We start from the raw sequence: 21,107 nt of genomic DNA on the forward strand, positions 1-21,107 counted from the left end.
CCTATCTATTCAGATCTTCCGCAGTTCAAATCTCCCTTGATTTAGTCATAGGGAGACTGCACCTGCTGGATTTCTGCCTGATGTCTATTCAGACGTTCCACAGTGCAAATCTCCCTTGATTTAGTCATGGGGAGACTGCACCTGCTGGATTTCTGCCTGATGTCTATCTATTCAGATGTTCCACAGTGCAAATCTCCTTGGATTTAGTCATGGGGAGGCTCCCTTGCTTATTTCTGTCTGCTGTCTAGCTATTCAGACATTCCGCAGTGCAAATCTCCCTGGATTTAGTTATGGGGAGGCTTGGCCTGCTGGATTTCTGCCTGCTGTCTAGCTATTCAGAAGTGCAAATCTCCCTGGATTTAGTTATGGGGAGCTGCACCTGCTGGATTTCTGCCTGCTGTCTAGCTATTCAGAAGTGCAAATCTCCCTGGATTTAGTTATGGGGAGCTGCACCTGCTGGATTTCTGCCTGCTGTCTAGCTATTCAGAAGTGCAAATCTCCTTGGATTTAGTTATGGGGAGCTGCACCTGCTGGATTTCTGCCTGCTGTCTAGCTATTCAGAAGTGCAAATCTTCCTGGATTTAGTTATGGGGAGCTGCACCTGCTGGATTTCTGCCTTCCGTCTAGCTATTCAGCAATTCAGGACACACAGCCCTCAGTAGAGGGGAAAGGAATGGCTATACTCTGGCAGGAAGGATCCTGGAGCCTCTTCAAAAGAGCCATCTCAATTTCTTTGACTATCGTTATTCCATCTGTGCCTCATCTTTCCCCTAAGGAGGTCCAGCTGGTGTAAACGGTTTTCTTTGTTATATCTCCACAACAACCCTGCGAGGCAGGCTAGGCAGAGACACAGCGATTGGCCCCAGGTCATACCCAGGGAGCTTTGTGGCCGAGGGAGGATTTGAACCCAAGTCTCACAGGCGCCCTGAGAGTGGCGATGAGATTCCTTGCAGGGGCACTAAGAGGCGAGGGGGCTCTGGAGCTACAAATGACTCTGAAAAGCTGCTATCGCTAAATCAAAATCCATCCGTTTGCTTGAATTAAATAAACGGAACAGCTTTAATTGGATATTGAAGAAACATCTGCTTTGCATTCTATGGTGTTATTTAGCGGGTCATGCAAACCGCTGTTCTGAACAATTCTGAATAGGGTAATAATAATAATAATAACAATAATAATAATTTTTTATTATTTATACCCCGGCCTTCCCGGTTCAGAAAACCGGGCTCAGGGCGGCTAACAACAAATTTAAAAGACTTAATTGATGCTACAAAAAAACCAGCATAAAATACGGTATAAAACATGAATAACAGTAAAATCAAAAATCAGTTTAGGGGGAAATCCATCCAATAAACATTAGATGGTCACCAGGGCTAGCTGGCTAAATTAGCCCTATTTGGGCCAGCAAGGAGACCAGGGGAGAATTAGCTTTGGGATCCCAGAGCAGGTAATCTTCATAAAAAGTGGAGAGGGAGGGAAGGAAGGGGAATAAAAGATCAGGCTGAATTCAAATTAAAGGCCAGGCAGAATAGCTCTGTCTTACAGGCCCTGCGGAAGGAGGTTAAATTCTGCAGGGCCCTGGTCTCCTGGGACAGAGCATTCCACCAGGTCAGAGCCACCACTGAGAAGGCCCTGGCCCTGGTGGAGGATAGTCTGACTTCCTTAGTGGGTAGTGGGTAGTGGGTGAGTTGGGGGTGAGTTTATGAAACTGAGGGGACGGGGTTGCCCGGACAAAGTTTGGGAACCGCTACCCTGGCACTCTAACCACTACGCCACGCTTCCTCTCTCCCTTTCTGCCTCCCTCCGCATGCCAGGTACATGAAATACCTCTATCCCTATGAGTGTGAGAAGCGGGCGCTCAGCTCCCCCGGCGAACTGCAGGCCGCCATTGACAGCAACCGGAGGGAAGGGAGACGGCAAGCCTTTGGGACCACGCTCTTCAACTACTCCCCGGTGGGGACGCCGGGGGTCCTGGCCTCGCCCAAGATACCGCTGCCCTCCCTCACCATCTCTGCGCACAACTGCAGCCAGATCAACCAGGTGCACGCCATCAAGAAAGGTGAGGCAGTTGGACATAACTCAGACTGAAATTCCCAGGTGTCAAAAGAGGTGATTTACCGTATTTTAATAATAATAATAATAATAATTTATTATTTATACGCCGCCCTCTGGCTGGGTTTCCCCAGCTACTCTGGGCGGCTTCCAACAGAACACTAAAATACAATAACCTATTAAACATTAAAAGCTTCCCTAAACAGGGCTGCCTTCAGATGTCTTCTAAAAGTCTGGGAGTTATTGTTCTCTTTGACATCTGATGGGAGGGCATTCCACAGGGCGGGGGCCACTACCGAGAAGGCCCTCTGCCTGGTTCCCTGTAACTTGGCCTCTCGCAGCGAGGGAACCGCCAGAAGGCCCTCGGAGCTGGACCTCAGTGTTCGGGCTGGATGATGGGGGTGGAGACACTCCTTCAGGTCTACTGGACCGAGGCCGTTTAGGGCTTTCAAGGTCAACACCAACACTTTGAATTGTGCTCGGAAACGTACTGGGAGCCAGTGTAGGTCTTTCAAGACCGGTGTTATATCGTCTCGGCGGCCGCTCCCAGTCACCAGTCTAGCTGCCGCATTCTGGATTAGTTGTAGTTTCTGGGTCACCTTCAAAGGTAGCCCCACATAGAGCGCATTGCAGTAGTCCAAGCGGGAGATAACCAGAGCATGCACCACTCTGGCGAGTCACTCTGTGGGCAGGGAGGGTCTCATCCTGCGTGCCAGATGGAGCTGGCAGACAGCTGCCCGGGACACAGAATTGACCTGCGCCTCCATGGACAGCTGTGAGAATGGCTCCCAGGCTGCGCACCTGGTCCTTCAGGGGCACAGTTACCCCATTCAGGACCAGGGAGTCCCCCACACCTGCCCGCCTCTTGTCCCCCAGAAACAGTACTTCTGTCTTATCAGGATTCAACCTCAATCTGTTAGCCACCATCCATCCTCCAACCGCCTCCAGACACTCACACAGGACCTTCACCACCTTCAGAGAGGTATAGCTGGGTATCATCCGCATATTGATGGACACCCAGCCCAAACCCCCTGATGATCTCTCCCAGCGGCTTCATGTAGATGTTAAAAAGCATGGGGGAGAGGACAGAACCCTGAGGGACCCCAAAAGTGAGAGCCCAGGGGTCTGAACACTCATCCCCCACCACCACTTTCTGAACACAGCCCAGGAGGAAGGAGCGGAACCACTCTGGTACCCCATAATGAAATACAATATACTCCCATAGAGACTACCTTAAACTGCGTTTAAAACCAAAATCGCATTTGGCTAGAAACTGTTTCTCAGACGGCTAGTCCTAGTCTTTATAACCCTGGCCCTTCTTCCAGAAGGCAGAAGCTGAAAGAGATCATTTCCGGGGTGCGCACTATCCTGCGCTATCTCTGCAGCTTTCTTCTGGCACCTGGAAGCATAGATTTGATCCAAGGTGGGAAGAGTGCACCCAATTATTCTCTCCGCAGTCTTTACCACCCATTGTTTTCCCCCTGGCCGTGCAGCTCCCAAACCACACACACAGACCATAAGTTAATACACTCTCCACAGTACAATGGTAAAATGCCATCAACAGGTCCTTTGGGAGATTGTTTTTCCGGAGGATTCTCAGAAAATATAACCTCTGCTGTGCTCAGGTCTTTGCTGTTTTCTCCCCAGGTTAGGTCATCATTGTACTGCAGGGGGTTGGACTGGATGGCCTTTGGGGGTCCCTCGCAATTCTTACGCTCTGCAATTCCTCCCCCCTCTCTTTTCTCCTCCCCCTCCAGAGGAGAGCATCCTTTCCTCCGCGGTCCCCGGCCGCTTGGCCATCCCCGTCAGCTTAGCCGGCCACCATTTGGTGGCTGCGCAAGCGGCTGCGTCTCAGGCGGCCGCCCTGGAGCAGCTGCGGGAGAAGCTGGAGGGGGGCGAGCCCCCCGAGAAGAAGATGGCCCTGGTTGCCGAGGAGCAGCAGCGCCTGGTCCAGCACGCCCTCCAGCAGAACCTCCTGGCCATGGCGTCGCAGTTCCCGGTCAACATCAAGATCAACAACCGCGGAGGTGAGAGCCGTTCCTCACGCGTCTGGGTCGCAAAGGGTGTCTGCAAACCCCTGCTCTCCGCAGGGAATTCTGGGAAGCGTAGTTTTGTGCTAGGAGGATGACGTGTCTCGGGATCTCGCCCCAAACTACAGTTCCCAGGATTCTCTGGGGCAGCGCAGCCTGAGAGGGCAGTGTCCGGAGCATAGCTGTCAACTTTCAGATTTGAAAATAAGGGATCAGCAGCCTCACCTGTCCCGGGGAAAGTCTACGGGATATCTAACAATCCAGGATAGCAGCGGGAAATGGCGCTGGAATAAGGGAATTTCCTGCAAAAAAAGGGAAGGTTGACAGCTATGGTCCAGAGGTGACATGGATCTGTAGCTGTCATCATCATCCATTGTATTACCTGCTCTCCAGCAGCACGTTCCAGGGATGGTTGCAAGAATTGGAAAAGCAGATTGCTGTCACCAGAGCAGGCCCTGAAAAATAATAATAATAATAATAATAATAATAATAATAATAATAATAATAATAATAATAATAATAATTTTTATTATACCCCGCCCTCCCCAGCCAAGACTCAGGGCTCAGGGCGGCTGACACCAGATATAAAACAATTGATTGAAATACAACTTAAAAACAAGATTAAGATACAGCATTAAAAGGCAGCCTCATTTCAGTAGGAACTCAAATCAAAATCTTTTTGGGGGATGAAAACGTCAAGTCTTCACCAAGGTGAAATATCCAGACTGGTCTTACGTGGGCCAGGAAAAAAAGCCAGGGAAGTCCCCAAATAGGAGTTCCGTCACAGAAGGAGAAAGGAAAGAGGGGAAGGGGATCAAGTTGATTCCAAGCCGAAGGCCAGGCGGAACAACTCTGTCTTACAGGCCCTGTGGAGAGAAATCAGATCCTGCAGGGTCCTGGTCTCATGAGACAGAGAGTTCCACCAGGACGGGGCCAGTGTTGAAAAGACCACTAGGGTTGCTATTTATGGACCTTAAGGTTCTCTGCGGGGCAGACCGGGAGAGGCGGTCCTGTAGGTACGAGGGTCTTAGGCCTGTACAGTTTTCCACACCTCTTGGGGGCCAAGGGGCAAGGCAGAGGGGGTGCATCTTTCAGCATTTGCGGAAAACTGTACAGAAACACATGCTTCTGGTGGGAGGGAGTTCCACAGTTTAGGAGCTGTCACAGAAAAGGCCCTTCTGCCAGCAAAAAAATAAAATTAAAAATACTTCAGCAGAACTACCAAGAAAGGCTCCCTTTTCTGATCTTGCAGTATCATAGAGTTGTAGAGTTTGAAGGGACCCCGGGACATCTAGTTCTTGAGCTGAGATTCCTGCTTGAAGCGGGTTGGACTAGATGACCTTTGGGGGTTCCTTGCAACTCTGCAATTCTAGAATTCTTTGACTTTGGAGAAGCACTTTTGCACCCCAGTGAATGCGTCTGGGTAGGAAAGGGTGTGGAGAAATTAGTAAGTTAAGAAAGCAGGTGAAAGTGTGCAGGAAGGGAGCTTGCACACTTTATTTTGCAAGTGATTTCGATAGCGTGGAAGTGAACTGTGTGGCAGGGCCATCGCTGACAGTGCTGGCGAGGTTATTCTGGGGGTCCGTTCATCCAAGAAACAGATTCCTTTCAGCAAGGATCTATAAAACAGAGCACACACGCTAGAATCAACTTTGCAAAAATGATGTTTCTCAAGGATTCTCAGCTTCCGTTGTTAAGTTACCTTTTGCATCGCACTTCAAGCCTCTTCAAAGCGCTTCATAGCCATTATTGTGCTACAACAACCCTGCAAGGTAGATCAGTATTACCCCCATATGGTAGGTGAAGCAAGATTGCTTCCTTATTTACCTATATCACAAAATTTACCCACCTCTTGCTTGTGGAAACCTCCTGCCCAAAGCAATTTACCAAAAATACAAAACTATACAATTACTGCAGAGAAAAATGAACAACAACGATTTAAAACTTCTGAGATGAGGCAGGAACCTTTCTACGTATGTGGTGGGAGTGCAAAGAGATAGTGGGATTCTGGGAAAATATCTACAACGAACTGAAAAAGATGTTTAGATTTTCATTTGGGAAAAAAACACACCAGAATCCTTTCTCCTAGGTATCATGTCAGAGGAAATAAAAAGAACCGTCAGGGCAATATTTATGTATGCAACTACTGCGGCAAGGTTATTGATTGCCAAAAATTTGAAAAGCAGCAGCGTCCCAACTAAGAGAGACTGGTTATCTAAAATGATGGAATGCTTCCATACTGCTGAACTAACAGGGAGGATAAGAGGAGATATGGTACAAAAAGTTAATAAGGAGTGGGCTATCTTTAAGGACGCGGGTCCTTAAGGGACGCGGGTTGCGCTGTGGTCTAAATCACAGAGCCTAGGACTTGCCGATCAGAAGGTCGGTGGTTCGAATCCCTGCGACGGGATGAGCTCCCGTTGCTCGGTCCCTGCTCCTGCCAACCTAGCAGTTCGAAAGCACATCAAAGTGCAAGGAGATAAATAGGTACCGCTCCGGCGGGAAGGTAAACGACGTTTCCGCGCGCTGCTCTGGTTCACCAGAAGCGGCTCAGTCATGCTGGCCACATGACCCAGAAGCTGTATGCCGGCTCCCTCGGCCAGTAAAGCGAGATGAGCACCACAACCCCAGAGTCGTCCGCAACTGGACCTAATGGCCAGGGGTCCCTTTACCTTTATCTTTAAGGAATACATCAAAATTTATGTGGAAAAGGTAGAATTTCTGACAGATATTGAGTGAATCCAGAAATTGATTAGAGTGAAAGGAGAGTAAAGTCAAGATAGAAGAAGAGATTAAAGAAGTAATGAAATGTGTTTAAGCTAGTTGGAAAAATAAAGTAGCGTAGCAAGAACGGCTGGAAGTCAAGTCACTTGGTGTGGGGTAGGTGTGTAGATATGTTGAGATGTAGAGTATAGAAAGGTGTTATATAGAGTAATGTAGGTATGTTTTATATTATGAAAATAAGGTAGTGTGTTATGTACGTGTATTGTGTAAATGTATATGTATGTGTTTTATATGTTAATTAAAAAATTAAGGAAACCAACTTTGAGATGGGTGAGTAAGGCTGACTTAGTGGCAGAGGTGAGATTTGAACCCAAGGCTTATGGGTTTTCAGAACAATCTCTGAGCCACTTTGCCGCAGGGACTTGAGCTGTGAGCTGCTGGCCCGTCTCACTTTGATGAGCAGCCGCCAATCAAACAGCGGGCTTGGGTTGTGCAAAGTGGTGCTGGGCTGGCTCTGGGCTCCATCCTTCCCGCCTCTCCCTCCCGAAATCCCTCTATCGGCATTTTCTTCTCCCCTTCCAGATGACAGACAGGAGGCTGCATTGAACCTGTCCAGCAATGGCATTAGCAGTATCAACATGTCAATAGAAATAAATGGAGTTGTCTACACAGGTAAATAGAAAGGGGGGGCTGCTTCGCCCGTGTAATTGCAGCCGGGAAATCCAATAAGTTATAGCTGCGGCCCGGCTGACGACCTTTCCCTCCGACCCTGATGTCTTTGCTACGATAAAATCCATCATCGTGAAGTCACAGGGCCTGCGGTGTGCAAGAGACTGTCCTTTGCCCAGGTAGGGGCAAGAATGTATGTGAGGAATGCCAGGCACCAGGGTGGCAATTTTGGACAGGTTGTACCTGAATGCTCCTCTGATTTGGGTGCCCTGGCATGTTATGCTCACCTGGGAGCCTCCTGTGCTCACCTGCTTGTCCGGCCTCTCCGGCAGAAACCTGCCTTTCTCCGTTTTGTAAATAATACGAAAAGTCAAGTTTCTAGCCCTTATGGCTTTCAGAGGCAAAGCTGAGAACAAGGGCAGTGCAGGAGCCTCCTGGGCAGCGACTGGGCACCAATGTGCCCTAGATTCATTATTTACCTGTCTGCTTTTCAGCTGTGATCTCTTAGGTAGAAGCCTAATGTCGGCAGATTCAGGACAGATAAAAGAGCTATTTCGTGCAGCGTATAAACTATGGAACTCACTGCCACAAGAGGCAATCACGGCCATCAACCCGGACGACTTTAAAAGATGATTAGGCAAATTTGTGGAGGAAAAGGCTATCTATTCTTGCTAGCCAGGATGGCTATGCTCTGCCGCCTCCTCCTGTGGGTTTCCAGCTGGTGACATTCAGAAGCTTTGCTGTGTGGCCAGTGATAGCCTTTCCCTCCTCTAAGAATTTGCCTAAATCCTCTTTTAAAGCCATCCCAATTCCAGATCTGGAGTTAGCCAAATTGATGGACAGAATAAGGTATAAATCTAAAACTATGGTACAGAAACAATAGGAAAGCTCAAATGAATATTTACACAAACAGGGCTCAATACGAGTTTGGTTGTGCTTAGACTAACCTTGCGAAGAATATAGAGAATACAAAGAATTGATTGATTACAAATGAATGTGGTGGAAGTCTTTTATAATATTTCAACTATGATTTATATATTGAAAATGTTTGAAATATGGATTTGGTATTATTGATTATGGAAAGTATTTTTCCCTCTTCTTTCTTTTTCTTGTGCCTTTTCATCTATCTTTCATCTCTCTTCTTTTCTAATCTACATTTTGAAAAATGAGTAGATAAGTGTTTTTATGTATTGTTCAGTATTGTTCCTATTTCTTGTTTTTCTTTTATTTTCTTGTAATATTTAATAAAATTTGATAATGATGTATTAAAAAAAATTAAAATAAAGCCATCCCAATTGGTGGCCCTCGCTGCCTCATGTGGCAGCGGGTTCCATAGTCTATACGCTGCATTAAGAGGTATAGAGAGGCAGGCTTTGCGCAGCCCCTGCAAGGGGCGAAGGAGGCCGGCCCTCTCAGAGCCAGAATTGGGCAGCCCCCGGCCCCCTCCTGAATTGCCAGGGGAGAGCCAAGGACCTCTGTGAAAAAAAGACAGTCACGGAACCAAGAAATTACACAAAACAAAAGACTTGCCATGAAAATCCCTGAAACGAGAAGTAATCGACTGTAGAATTGAATTAAATAACAAAAATCAAAACATTTAAGGAAAAATTAACCTAGAATTCAACAAAGACTTAACGAGGTGCCGGCTACAAAACTCGTTTCACTGAACTAATCCGTTTCCTCGGAAGGAAATAAAGAAATTATAAACCTTAAATGATTTTAAGTGATATCAAACAAACTCAAGAGCAGGGCTGAAACGCTTCCTTGAGTTTACAAAAACGGTATAAAAACCTCAATGACAAGTTTTAAACATAGCCCTATTTAAGAGGACATTATAAACCTTAAATGATTTTAAATGATTTCCAGCAAAACATTTTAGCCCTGCTCATATAATTTCTTTATTTCCTTCTGAGGAAACGGATGAGTTCAGTGAAACGGGTTTTGTAGCCGACACCTCGTTAAGTCTTTGTTGAATTCTAGGTTAATTTTTCCTTACATTTTTTTGATTTTTGTTATTTAATTCAATTCTATAGTCAATTACTTCTCGTTTCAGGGATTTTCACGGCAAGTCTTTTGTTTTGTGTAAGGACCTCCTCGGCGGCAGATGGGAACCACTGTAACCTTGACCTCTCTTCTCCCGACAGGTGTGCTGTTTGCCCGGAGGTCTGGCGTCGCCGGCAGCACTGCGAGTGCCCACAGCCACAGCAGCCCCGTCACCTCGCAGAGCCAGCTGCTGTCCACGGTGCCACGGGGGGGCCACACTCCGGCCAGCACTTCGCCGTGAGGGGAGACGTCCGGGGAGCCTCCTGCCTCCACCCCTCAACCTGGTGACCTCGGGCGGCAGAGACAATGCCATGGTTGCCCTGTGCCAGCGTCCAGCAATGGGCACCCAGGGTTGCGGCTGAGTGGGGCTGGGTGCTGCAGCCCCATCCTTTCCTGGGGGGTGGGGTTTCCGGGCAGGATGGAACGATGCGCTTGAGCAGAGAGCTTTGGAGAGGACTTGAGGGGACTTGGAGAAGGAGGAGGAGGATGGGGAGACCTCGAGGCCAGACTCTGGACTCTGGAGAAGACTCAGCGGCGGGCACGGGTGCTTCCTGCATCTGCTCCCCTCCCCTGTCAAACACGCACAGTTGTATACCCAGCACAAGCATGCTGTTCGCACACACAACACCTCACATCTTCGACGTGACATCGCTCAGGGCTGGGCAGCCCTCGTGAGACCAAGGCCTCGCTCTCGCCTGCTCCATGCCAGGCTGGGGGTGCCAGGGGCAGAGGTGGGTGGGGCCTCAGCGCTGGCGGGCATCATTCCAGGCACACAGGTGCCAGAGGTCTCTGCGCCCACGTGCGGGCAAGCAAAGAGGCATCACCAGGCACTCAAGGAGGGCATGGATCAGAACTGGCAAGGGGAGAGTCTCAGGGGCCAGGGAGAGAGGCCCGGGAAGGTGGATTTGGCCCCCAAGGCCTGGCCCACCTCACCCCGGACATTCTCTCTCTCTCACACACAGTGGTCCTCCTCTCCCTTCCATTGACGGGGTCTCTTGTCCTTTCCAAACCACAACTGTGGGGCATCAAAAGCACTTGGGGGAGATGCGAGGTGCACAGAACCCCAAGCCTGGCGTTGAGTTTAGAAGGGAAGAGGGTGGAAGTGGGAAGGGAAGCCAAAGGGGAAAGATGGAGGCCGAGGTGGCAGGGAATCAAAGAATGGGCAGGCGAGGCGGGTGATGGAAGTGGTCCTCTTCGGGAATAAGACAGCAGCTTCCGGGGTTGGGGCTGAGTTGCACTTGATTGTAGAAATTGCTTTTTCTCGCCCCCCGCCGCTGTGGCACCCAACGCCTCCCCAAACGCGGTACCCTCTGAAAGGTGCCTTGGCGATGCCCGCTGGTCCCTTCCATCCCTTCCCCTCCTTGCTTTGCCAGCCCAACACGGGTGCCTCTCCTTTCCCCTCGTGCAACGCGCCCTCCGTCGGGGAGCAAACGCACACGGACCGACGGGTAGCTGACCTTGGCGCACTTTCCTCATCGCCACCCTTGGGGAGCCGGTTGGGGACAGGCTGGGTTTGCCTCTCCCCCTGGTTAGGCTGCCATCGGGGGTGGGGAACAGGGATGGGTTGGGTTGGGGGGGCAATCCTTTGGAATCACTGGAGGGGTGGGGGTCCGGGTGGGGTGTCGGGGAATCTCTTTTTGTGCCCGTGCAAGGTTTATAGAGACGTACCAAAGAAGGGATCGAGTTCATCTACCTCATGTTCTTTTGAAAAATGTGCCAACGGGGGGAAGTGGGGGTGGGTTTGGGGAGAGGCAGGCCAGCCAAGCTGGCGACTCGGCCTGCTGCCGCTGCCGCTGATTCTGCATCCGACGGGAGCTTGGTTTTTGGTTTGTTTTGAAACAATCCTGTGCTTTTGACCAAAGAAACTCTCCTCTTCTCTGCTGCACGAGCCACTTGCTGCACGAGATTTCATCTTCCCAGATGGACGCTGCCTCCGGAAAAGGACATTTCAGGACTCTCTGGGAAATGCGGACATGGGCAGAGGACGGGACTGCGGGTGGCATGACTGTTTTTAAGCTCTTCTACCAAAGATGGGATGCATTTGGGCACTTGGTTCTTCCGCCGCGGGAATGGAGGTGGCCGGCGAGCTCATCTCTTGTCTCTCATTTTCTGTCCTCCTTTTCCCGGCAGCTCCAGACAACCCCTTTGCTCCTTGTGTCTAGGTGGTGCTTTCCCGGCCCTTCCTGCTGCTACCGCTCCCTCCTGCTTCCCCCGCTCTCCCTTTCCCCCTTCCTTGTCTGTTTTTGGAGTCGATCCAGCGCACTGAGTCGGGAGCTGGGTCCTGGCGCTCAGGGGAATGAATGCAAGTACCGATGAGATGGAAATAAAAGCAGAAATACTTTTAAAAGATGCATCGGAGACGAGTGATGTTTCACAGCAACAACCTGCCCCCTTCTCCCCGGTTGCTCTGAGGGTCACCCCCTCTCGGCCTGATCCCTTGAACTGTTGGGTGATCAAGAATCGAGAACCTGTAACCTTTGACCAGCAAAGGAGGTTCTCTACTGCCCGGCCCATGTTCAATCAATAAAAAAATAAATGCTTATAATACCGTTTATTGATAGAATATGTCCCAACATTTCATGCCTGGGCACCTTGCGGCAGCTCAGAGTCAGGTAGCCACCGAACCTTAATGATGGGATGGAACAGGAGAGCACTTGGAAATAAAAAGGGGAGATATAAACAGCAGTGGAACTGCAGGGTCCGGCCCATGCTAGAAAAACGAGTCTTTCTGCACATTGACTATCACACACACTATGGAATTGGTCCCCGCAAAGCCATGAGCTTGGGTGACTTTGAAAGAGACTGTGGTGTAACAGAGTGTCAGACTAAGAACTGGGAGACCAGGATTCAAATATGAGGCTCACTAGGCCAGCCACAGTCTCTCAGACAAGCCTACCTCATAGGGTTGTTGTTGCGGAGATTAGAGGAGGAAAAGGAGAACTACTTGTGCCATCTTGAGCTTGGAGGAAAGGTGGGCTATACATGTGGTTTTAAAAAAGGGCTTGAGACAAATTCATGGAGGCAGCCAAGGCTACTGGCCACAATGGATTTGCCCCCTTTCCTAGTGCCTGCTAGACTATCACAATTAAATGTATGCAAAGAAACACAATGATACTTCCACACCATTGTCTTGGGATGTCATTTTCATTTATGGGTTTCCCCATCTTGTCTTGAGCATCAGAGGTGATTTACAGCCCTTTCCACGGCACGTAAACAGAAAGAATGCTGTTTCTCTGTATTTCGGAGGTGGCGTATGATCACCCTGAGACTTTGGCCGCAACTCAATTCCAGGGCGGGGGGCAATCCAGAGAAAGGGCCCCTCTCCTTTTTATATCGTGCGTTCCTGATTATTTGTGCTCGCGATGGTATCAGGGCTGTTCTACACGATCCCCCGTTCCATTCTGTTTGCCCCTGCAAAATTTCAGGGTGGGGGAAAAACTTGCTGCCAAGTGCAAAAGTGTTTCTCTGGACAGCAATAATGCAACAAACTGGGGGAGAACCACAATGAAAACAGACTGGTGTGTGGATGGCTCTGTGTAAACCCACCACAAATACACAATGGTTGCATGGATGACATCTTGCTTGCACTACTGCCATGCATTCCATGTGGGTCTACCTTTGAAGGTGACTCGGAAACTACAACTAATCCAGAATGCGGCAGCTAGACTGGTGATTGGGAGCGGCTGCCAAGACCACATAACACTGGTCTTGAAAGACCCACATTAGCTCCCAGTATGTTTCTGAGCACATTTCAAAGTGTTGGTGCTGACCTTTAATGCCCTAAATGGCCTCAGTCTTGTATACCTGAAGGAGCGTCTCCACCTCCACCATTCTGCCTGGACACTGAGATCCAGCTCCGAGGGCCTTCTGGTGGTTCCCTCGCTGCGAGAAGCCAAGTTACAGGGAACCAGGCAGAAGGCCTTCTCAGTGGTGGCACCCGCCCTGTGGAACGCCCTCCCACCAGATGCCAAAGAGAAAAACAACAACCAAACTTTTTGAAGACATCGGAAGACAGCCCTGTTTAGGGAAGCTTTTAATGTTTAATAGCTTATTGTATTTTAATATTCTGTTGGAAGCCGCCCAGAGTGGCTGGGGAAACCCAGCCAGATGGGCGGGGTATAATAAAAAATTATTATCATCATCATCTTGCACAATACACTTGCAATAAAATGCTGGTATATTCTGTTTGTCTTTCTGCGTTTCCCCACAGATTTAAGGTCTGTTCATATTGGCAACTTGGAATCGTAGAATTGTAGATTTGGAAGGGACCCTGAGGAGCACTTACTCCAACCCCCTGGAAAGGCAGGAATACACAGCTGTCCCTTACGGGGATCAAACCTGCAACCTTGGCGTTATCAACTGAACTATTGCTGGAAGGTTCCTATGAACCACATCAGGGTCAAACTAGACATTCTGAGAACTCATACAAGATTTGGCTCTCTTGGTGTGACGCTGCTCTAGAATCACAAGATGGGTGATCACACCGCTTACTATATACTGACTCTGTACGTTCTGCATCTTGGGAAGAAAGGGAAAGCTGCCTTACGGGGGGCAGCCCAGTGTTTCACCAAGCTCAGTATTGTCGACACTGACTGACAGTGACTCTCCAGGGCATGGGTAGGCAACCTAAGGCCCGGGGGCCGGATGCGGCCCAATCGCCTTCTCAATCTGTCCCGTGGACAGTCCAGGAATCAGCGTGTTTTTACATGAGTAGAATGTGTCCTTTTATTTAAAATGCATCTCTGGGTTATTTGTGGGGCGTAGGAATTCGTTCATTTTCCCCCTTCAAAATATAGTCTGGCCCCCCACAAGGTCTGAGGAAAAGTGGACCGGCCCCCTGCTGAAAAAGTTTGCTGACCCCTGCTTCAGGAAGAGTTTTCTTTTTTTTAAAAAAAAAAAAATTAAATAAAATTTTATTAATTTTTCATAAATAAAAAAGAAACAAAGCAAAAACATAAACAAACACAAAATCGACTTCCCCGTACCACCCCTTTTCTGCATTCTTGTTTCAAGATTTTTCAGCAACCCTTTCGTAATAAACTATTTGTATTTCATAAATTTAACTTCCATAAGTTATTAAAACAACTGTAGTTCTTTATCTCTTATTGCCCTGATCCCCTAATTTTCCAAATTACAACAGTTTTAAAGATAAACTTTAAATTTGTTCCAATCTTCATCCACCGCCTCTTTCCCCCGGTCTCGAATTCTGCCAGTCATCTCTGCCAGTCCCATATAGTCGATCACCTTCGTCTGCCATTCTTCCAACGTGGGTAAATCTTGTGTCTTCCAATACTTTGCTAGGAGGATTCTTGCTGCTGTTGTGGCATACAGGGCTAGCTGGCTAAATTAGTCCTATTTGGGCCAGCGAGGAGACCAGGGGAGAATTAGCTGTGGGATCCCAGAGTGGGTAACCTTCATAAAAAGAGGAGAGGGAGGGAAGGAAGGGGAATAAAAGATCAGGCTAAGTTCAAATTGAGTCCTGCTCTCTTTTTTGGGTTGGGGGCAGAAGTGCAGAAGCCCAGGCCTCCATTTCTCAAGGGGGAAAGCTCTGAAAGCGGTGAATCGGTGCATCGAAGCCGCACCAAACGATGAAACAGCAGCAGAGGCAGATTGCCCCATTTAGGGCCAGCCGTGGTGTTGGGGGGGGCAGGGGCTGAGGGGTTTCAGTGTCAGCACCCCCCCCCCCGTTTCCTCTTGAGCCACCCCCATCCTCCTAGACAGGCAGCCTGCTGACAGCAGAACTTGCCTATTGCTGCGTGGTCCGCTCATCTTGCTTCATCACTTTCCATCATGTCCCTGGCACCACTGCTGGGAACAAAGGGTGTGGCCTAAGAGACAGCCAGACCATTGGCCCACCTTTTATTAATTAATTTTATTAATTTTAATTAATTTATTAATTAGTTAATTATGGTTTTACTATTTATATCCCACCCATCAGACTGGGATGGAATCTAGACACACATATATTTTTTTAAAAAAAATAATGCTGTGAAATTGCTTTTTTAAAAAAAGTTTTTAAAAAATATATTGAATTTGCCCATAAGCTCACTATTGCCATCTAGTGTCACATTTGTATAATGCACTTAAAATCATCATCATCATCATCATCATCATCATCATCATCATCATCATCTCCCAACAGAGTATTAAAAACATGATAAAAGATCAAACATTAAAAACTTCCCAAAACATGGCTGCCTTCAGATGTCTTCTAAAAGTCAGATAGTTGTTTATTTCCTTGACATTTGATGGGAGGGCGCCACCACCGAGAAGGCCCTCTGCTTGGTTCCCAGTAACCTCACTTCCCTCATTGAGGGAACCGCCAGAAGGCCCTTGGAGCTGGACTCCAGCGTCCAAGGTAGAGACGCTCCTTCAGGTCTACTGGGCCAAGGCCGTTTAGGGCTTTCAATATCAGCACCAACGCTTTGAATTGTGGCCAGAAACGTGCTGGGAGCCAATGTAGGTCTTTCAGGACCGGTGTTATATGGTCTCGGCAGCCACGTTATATTTGCAGCTGTATAGCGGAGTCCTTGGTTGCCCCAGCCACTCTGGGTGGCTTGCAGTGTATATAAGAACATAATAAAATATCAAACATTAAAAGGCTTCCCTATCCAGCCACAGTCCTTGAAAACACTCACTCAACCCAAGATTTTTACCGTATGTGTAGAGCCCTTCTTGCATCTCACCTGGAGCTCTTTTTCACTCTAGCGGTCAGTTAAGTTCCCCCATAATGGCTTCTTACCCATTTTTGTGTGTGGCCAGGCTGCCCTTTACGTACATGGCGCTGGCCTTACTGATAATGAGTTTTGCAGAATTTCTACCTGAAAGCTTCCCACCTGTCTTACATGCAGAAAACTGAGGGGAGGAAGCAGGGTCAGGGACCAGAAGGAGAGAGCGGTTTGCCAAAACTCTGTAGGGAGGATGGATGGCGGCTAACAGATTGAGGTTGAATCCTGACAAGACAGAAGTACTGTTTTGGGGGGACAGGAGGCGGGTGGGTGTGGAGGACTCCCTGGTCCTGAATAGGGCAACTGTGCCCCTGAAGGACCAGGTGCGCAGCCTGGGAGTCATTCTGGACTCACAGCTGTCCATGGAGGAGCAGGTCAATTCTGTGTCCAGAGCAGCTGTCTACCAGCTCCATCTGGTACGCAGGATGAGACCCTCCTTGCCCACAGACTGTCTTGTCAGAGTGGTGCATGGTCTGGTTATCTCCCGCTTGGACTACTGCAATGCGCTCCACGTGGGGCTACCTTTGAAGGTGACCCGGAAACTACAACTAATCCAGAATGCGGCAGCTAAACTGGTGACTGGGAGCAGCAGCCAAGACCACATGTTTCCGAGCACAATTCAAAGTGTTGGTGCTGACCTTTAAAGCCCTAAATGGCCTCAAAGGCCCAGTATACCTGAAGGAGCGTCTCCACCCCCATCGTTCAGCCTGGACACTGAGGTCCATCTCTGAGGGCCTTCTGGCGGTTCCCTTGCTGAGAGAAGCCAAGTTACAGGGAACCAGGCAGAGGGCCTTCTCGGTGGTGGCACCTGCCCTGTGGAATGCCCTCCCACCAGATGTCAAAGAGAAAAACAACTACCAGACTTTTAGAAGACATCGGAAGACAGCCCTGTTTAGGGAAGCTTTTAATGTTTAATAGATTATTGTATTTTAATATTCTGTTGGAAGCCGCCCAGAGTGGCTGGGGAAACCCAGCCCGATGGGCGGGGTATAAATAATAAATTATTATTATTATTATTATTATTATTATTATTATTATTATTATTATTATTATTATTTTATTATTATTATTATTATTATTGGGCCATGCTCCAATGTTTCATGATCAGCAGCACTGAGGGCTGCAAGGTGGCTGTGTCAGGAGGGTGCAGCTGCCCATGTCAATTCGAAGCAATCAATTGGAGCGCTGTGAGCAAGGATACAAGTACAACGTCTGTGCATTTACCTGATTCATAGCTAACCTGGCGGAGGTCCGAGAAACCCAGGATAACCTGGTCCTGGCTAATAATAGCCCACTTGACAGGATGCGGCCAAAAAGGCGAAAGTGACCAGCAGCTCAGTTTGTATAACCTTTCCTGGCTGCTGGTTCACAGGGTCTTGTCCATGTCTTGATTTATTGAGACCAACTAAGTTAGTTCTTGGTATGAGCTTTCGTGTGCATGCACACTTCTTCAGATACACACTGTGTATCTGAAGAAGTGTGCATGCACACGAAAGCTCATACCAAGAACTAACTTAGTTGGTCTTTAAGGTGCTACTGGAAGGAATTTTTTTTGTTTTGACTATGGCAGACCAACACGGCTACCTATCTGTAACTTGATTTATTGAGTGAGTCAACTCTCAATCAATGGGAGTTGCTTGGGCTAGTAGATTGTAATACTGTAAGATGAGGGATTGGAGAAAGGAGGTGAAATATACTTGGAGTCGAGTGTGGATCCCATGCTCTTTATTCAGCTCATAGTAGTAAGGAATGGAAGTCCCCCCCAAAAATCTGCTTTATATACATTATTTACACAGTGGGCCCCACGTGATTGGCTAATTCTGGGATTCTCCTGTAGGCCAATCAGGTTGCGGATTCACTTCCACCTGGAGCTGGATTGGGTGGCTCCTGCGGACCAATCAGACTGCTGCATTGTTCTAGGACCAATCAGACTGCTGCATTCTGGATCCTATCGTTCTAGGACCAATCAGACTGCTGCTTTTTGGATCCTATTGTTCTAGGACCAATCAGACTGCTGCTTTTTGGATCCTATTCAACTCAGTACATAACAGGAGGGAAGCAGAGCTTTGGTGAATCTGGCTATCTCCTGATTAGAAAGAAGGATGAGCCAGGAGTGAGGAGTTCACAGAGGAAGCATTTACTAACCAGTTGCCAGCAGGCTTAAGAACTGCAGATGGCCAGCAACAAAATGTTATGGTTTATACAACATCTTATCAACAGATCTCTGGTGTTCAGCAAATTCAGTTCTCATGATTTGAAGACGGCTTTGGATTTGGGAATTTGAAAGAGATGGGCATAGAAATGGGAATGCTGAGGAAAACTTTGGTTTAAAATGGCTGGTGAAAAGAAAAATGTCACTTTGTATATATAATAGCTTTAATGTAGCCGCCTGAGGCTTGACCAATTGAGGTGTGAACTCTGACTCAAACCTTGATCAAGATCAAGCCGGGGTTTTACCAGGAAGACAAATGAAGGAGAATATAAGGAATATTTTGAATATAATAGAATATTTGGAGGTTAAAAATGAACAGAAAGCGGCAATGATGTTTATAGATGCTGAAAAAGCCTTTGATAATGTTTCTTGGAAGTTCATGACAAAGCTGTTAGAACAAATCAGAAGTGGTTCTAAGTTTTTAAAAGGAATAATAGCAATGTATTCAGAACAAAAAGCCAAACGAATTATAAATCAGGTGATAATAGATGATTGTAAGATCCAAAAAGGAACGAGAGAAGGATGCCCATTATCACCATTATTGTTTATCCTGGTCTTGGAAGTACTTACCAAAAACATAAGAGCAGATAAAGAGATCACAGGTGTAAAAACTGGGAAAAGTGAATTCAAGTTAAGAGCGTATGCAGATGACCTAGTGATAACAGCGGAAGAACCTAAAATTTCACTCCCTAAAGTAATAGAAAAAAATTCAGAAATTTGGGGAAGTGGCAGGATTTAAGCTAAATAGGAATAAAACTAAATTATTAGTTAAAAACATGAAGGAAGAAGAAAGAACCGAGTTAGAACAAAACATTGAGATTGAAGTCCATAAAAGGGTTAAATATTTTGGGAGGAAATTGGGGGGGGCAAGGATGATATGTTTTTGGATAATATGTCTTGTTTTAATTTTGAATTAAAACACTTTTTAAAAAAACCTTTTTTCATGAATGATTTTTAAAGTAATTGGATTTTATTTTTTTATTTTTTAAAGATATTTATTAGAGTTTAACAATTACAGAAAAAAGAAAAGCGAACAATAAAAGGTTACAAGGCTTCAAAACTTAAAAATAAATACAGTAAGAAAAAACAACAACAGTACATCAAAACATTAAAAAAGAAAAAACAAAAACATTTAAAAAGAAAAAACATTTAAAAAAGAAAAGAAAAAAACACCAGTATTTTCATATCCTTATCTTTCATTTACTTATTTCCTTGACTTCCTCACACCTCCCTTTTTTGTATTCTAGTTCAATTAGTTGTTTCAGCAAGTCCTTTCCCTCTTTCTCAAATTTAGTTCCATAGTTTGTCTTAACGCAATTTAGCCTTGAATTTTACACCTTTACCCATTATCAATCTAGTCTTACTTAATTCTTTATAACATTTCTGCTAAAGCCATATAACGTCTTTCCAGCATGCTTCTAACATTCATTAATTTTACAATATTTCTGTAAATATACTTTAAATTTTTTCCAGTCTTCTTCCACCGACTCTTCTCCCTGGTCTCGGATTCTGCCAGTCATCTCCGCCAACTCCATGTAGTCCATCAGCTTCATCTGCCATTCTTCCCGGGTGGGTAGATCTTGTGTCTTCCAATGCTTTGCAATGAGTATTCTTGCTGCTGTCGTGGCATACATAAAGAAAGTTCTATCCTTCTTTGGCACCAATTGGCCGACCATGCCCAGGAGAAAGGCCTCTGGTTTCTTCAAGAAGGTATATTTAAATACCTTTTTCATTTCATTATATATCATCTCCCAGAAAGCCTTAATCCTTGGGCACGTCCACCAAAGGTGAAAGAAAGTACCTTCAGTCTCCTTACATTTCCAACATTTATTATCGGGCATATGGTAAATTTTTGCAAGCTTGACTGGTGTTATGTACCACCTATAAATCATTTTCATTAAGTTCTCTTTTAAGGCATTACATGCCGTAAACTTCATACCTGTGGTCCATAACTGTTCCCAGTCTGCCATCATAATATTATGTCCAACATCTTGTGCCCATTTAATTATAACAGATTTCACCTTTTCATCTTGAGTGTTACATTTCAACAGCAAGTTATACATTCTTGACAAATTCTTGACTTTAGGATCTAACAATTCTGTTTCCAATTTTGATTTTCCCACCTGAAAGCCTAATTTTCTGTCCAAGTTATATGCCTCCATAAAGAAATTGGATTTTAAAGGTATTAAAGTATTTTTGTTTTGTAAAAAAAGAAGAAAACATAACAGGAAACCAGAAAGAGAGATCTCTCGGCTGCGGGTGGAGGAGAATGACCAGCTGAGGCCATAAGACACCCAAAGCCAGCCTGTTGTAGACTTTACTTACCTAGAATCATAGAATGGAAGAGTTGGAAGGTGCGCAAAGGATCGTCTGGCACAACACTCTACAGTGCAAGCTAGTGCCCTCCAAGCTGTGCTGGCTGGGACTGATGTGGGCTGTGGTTCGCAACACCTGCAGTTCACACCTGGAATCCTGTCTCCAGTTCTGGGCAGCTTAATTTAAGAAGGATATGGACAAGCTGTAAGGTGTGCAGAGGAGGGTGACCAAGAAGATCAAGGGCCTGGAAACCAAGCCTGATGAGGAACGGTTGAAGGAGCTGGGGATGTTTAGCCTGGAAAAGAGGAGACTGAGAGGGGATAGGGTAGCCCC

General features: G+C 46.9%; 1 protein-coding gene across 1 annotated transcript in view; it reads left to right on the forward strand.

Moving 5' to 3' along the window:
• ARID3C (AT-rich interaction domain 3C) overlaps window positions 1-11,086 on the forward strand; it is a 107,966-nt gene extending 96,880 nt beyond the window's left edge. The window contains exons 5-8 of the mRNA XM_028749403.2: window positions 1,815-2,059; window positions 3,810-4,079; window positions 7,389-7,478; window positions 9,620-11,086. Of these exons, the coding sequence (XP_028605236.2) occupies window positions 1,815-2,059; window positions 3,810-4,079; window positions 7,389-7,478; window positions 9,620-9,759 (745 nt within the window). The 3' untranslated portion in view covers window positions 9,760-11,086. The remainder of the gene's footprint in view (window positions 1-1,814; window positions 2,060-3,809; window positions 4,080-7,388; window positions 7,479-9,619) is intronic.
• The last annotated feature ends 10,021 nt before the right edge of the window (window positions 11,087-21,107 follow it).

The sequence above is a fragment of the Podarcis muralis genome, chromosome 11 (genome assembly GCF_964188315.1).
Source record: "Podarcis muralis chromosome 11, rPodMur119.hap1.1, whole genome shotgun sequence".
In the NCBI taxonomy this organism is placed as follows: Eukaryota; Metazoa; Chordata; class Lepidosauria; order Squamata; family Lacertidae; genus Podarcis; species Podarcis muralis.